The 2,591-nt window shown below is 57.2% G+C and overlaps 1 protein-coding gene across 1 annotated transcript in view; it reads right to left on the bottom strand.

The window, feature by feature from the left end:
* Window positions 1-2,094: 2,094 nt before the first annotated feature.
* Window positions 2,095-2,591, bottom strand: part of LOC104525066 (high affinity nerve growth factor receptor-like) — a gene marked incomplete at both ends in the record, with an annotated part of 2,239 nt that continues 1,742 nt past the window's right edge. Inside the window, one exon of the mRNA XM_010168121.1 lies at window positions 2,095-2,237. Within this exon, the coding sequence (XP_010166423.1) occupies window positions 2,095-2,237 (143 nt within the window). The remainder of the gene's footprint in view (window positions 2,238-2,591) is intronic.

Here is a 2,591-nt window from a genome sequence, read left to right as displayed (position 1 = left end):
TCCGGCTCTCACCATGTCACATCTAACCCCATCCATCCACCGTGCCAGCCCCAAGCCCTTCAGCGCCCACCGCACACCCCTGATCGCTCCCACTTCATGCCGTGCCTCAGTTTCCCCTGCGACCCCGCTCTCCTCCTGCTTATCTGGGGTCGTTGGGGGTAACAAAGGAGCTGCCAGGGCTCTGCCTAATGAACCAGATGGAATCAATTCAGCTCCATTACGGTCAGATCCCCAGAGCGGCTGGAGAGCCCGGGGAGGGATGATGGAGTGGACGCTACAGGGCATGCGATAACCCCCGGCTCCCATGGGGAAGGGAGGGCTGCACCCTTTCGGGGGGGTTGTCTTGGTGCTGTCATGTCCCATATCCCACCTCTCGGAGCCTGTGGCAAGGGGACGCAGGTGTCCCAGTTGGGGAATGGCGTGAGCATCCCTGGAGGGATGACCAAGGTGGTCACCTTGGCACAGCCAAAAAATCTTTCTCTGGGCTGGGGATGGGAACATCAACCCGGCATCCTGGGAACACATCATCCCTGAATCCTGGGATCCTGGGAACAAATCATCCCTGAATCCTGGAATCCTGGGCACACATCATCCCTGAATCCCAGGATCCTGGGAACACATCATCCCTGAATCCTGGGATCCTGGGAACAAATCATCCCTGAATCCTGGAATCCTGGGCACACATCATCCCTGAATCCCAGGATCCTGGGAACACATCATCCCTGAATCCTGGGATCCTGGGAACAAATCATCCCTGAATCCTGGAATCCTGGGCACACATCATCCCTGAATCCCAGGATCCTGGGAACACATCATCCCTGAATCCTGGGATCCTGGGAACAAATCATCCCTGAATCCTGGAATCCTGGGCACACATCATCCCTGAATCCCAGGATCCTGGGAACACATCATCCCTGAATCCTGGGATCCTGGGAACAAATCATCCCTGAATCCTGGAATCCTGGGCACACATCATCCCTGAATCCCAGGATCCTGGGAACACATCATCCCTGAATCCTGGGATCCTGGGAACAAATCATCCCTGAATCCTGGAATCCTGGGCACACATCATCCCTGAATCCCAGGATCCTGGGAACACATCATCCCTGAATCCTGGGATCCTGGGAACAAATCATCCCTGAATCCTGGAATCCTGGGCACACATCATCCCTGAATCCCAGGATCCTGGGAACACATCATCCCTGAATCCTGGGATCCTGGGAACAAATCATCCCTGAATCCTGGAATCCTGGGCACACATCATCCCTGAATCCCAGGATCCTGGGAACACATCATCCCTGAATCCTGGTATCCTGGGCACACATTGTCCCTGAATCCTGGGGACACATTGTTCCCTCATCCCAGGATCCTGGGCACACATCACTGCAGGATCCCTGCATCCTGGGTACACATCATTCCCACATCATGGGATCCCAGACACACATCATCCCTGTATCCCTGTATCCCAGACACACATCATCCCCGGATCCCGGGATCCTGGGCACACATCATCCCTGCGTCCCAGGATCCTTGGTACATATCATCCCTGCATCCTGGGCACACATTTTCCCCACATCCCTTAATCCCAGGCACTCATCATCCCTCCATCCCAGACACACATCATCCCTCCATCCCAGACACACATCATCCCTCCATCCCAGACACACATCATCCCTCCATCCCAGACACACATCATTCCTGCATCCCAGACACACATCATTCCTGCATCCCAGGATCCTGGGTACACCTTTTCCCCACATCCCAAGCACATACCAACCCCACATTCTGGGATCCCCTCCAGCTCCTCTTCCCCTGCCGCCAAAAGCCCCTCAATTCTCCCCAGAATCCCTGTGTCCCACCCCAAGCCCTGTGGACACCCCAGAGCAGGTGGGTCCCAGCGCAGGGGTGAGATGGATCCATTTATTATCGACCAGTTTCGCTGCAGAGTGGGTGAGCGCGGGGTGTCCCCACCGACTGGAGACCAGGACAAGGGGACAAAGGAGCAGCCAAGCCACAGGGTGCCCCCAACTCCACAGGGTGTCCCTGGCCATCGCACTGGCATGGACCCAGTGCTGGGGGGCTCTTGGATCTCACCCCCTGGAGCCAACCCATGTCGGTTGAGCATCTCCATGCCATCCTGGTACACTGGAGCTGTGGGGGACACGGCCACAACCCTGGGTATCATGGTCACAACCCTGGGGGAGAGGGTCACAATCCATGAGGACATGGCCACAAACCTGGGGGACAGAGTCAGAACCCTGGGGGGCATGGACACAACCCTGGGGGTCATGATCACAACCCTGGGGGTCACAGCCTTGAGGGTCCCCCAGCCCTACAGCCCCCATGGGGTTGGGTGGGTGTTTTCTGCTATAAATAAGGATTCACCCCTCTCCCCCCATCCGGGCATCAGTCCAGGGGGTTCCGTTGGGTGGGAGGAGAAAGGTTGGACCCCCCCTCCCAGTTGACCTGGTAGTGGGGAGGGAAGGGGAGCAGAGGGTGGGTGAGGGTCCCCACTCAACCCAGGATGTCCAGGTAGACTGGGGGCGTCTTGACAAGGGTCTGGAGATGGTTGTGGATCTCCTTGATAGGTC

This window comes from Antrostomus carolinensis, unplaced genomic scaffold (genome assembly GCF_000700745.2).
Source record: "Antrostomus carolinensis isolate BGI_N321 unplaced genomic scaffold, ASM70074v2 scaffold18875, whole genome shotgun sequence".
Classification (NCBI taxonomy): domain Eukaryota; kingdom Metazoa; phylum Chordata; class Aves; order Caprimulgiformes; family Caprimulgidae; genus Antrostomus; species Antrostomus carolinensis.
This window is presented reverse-complemented; position numbering and strand designations above follow the sequence as displayed.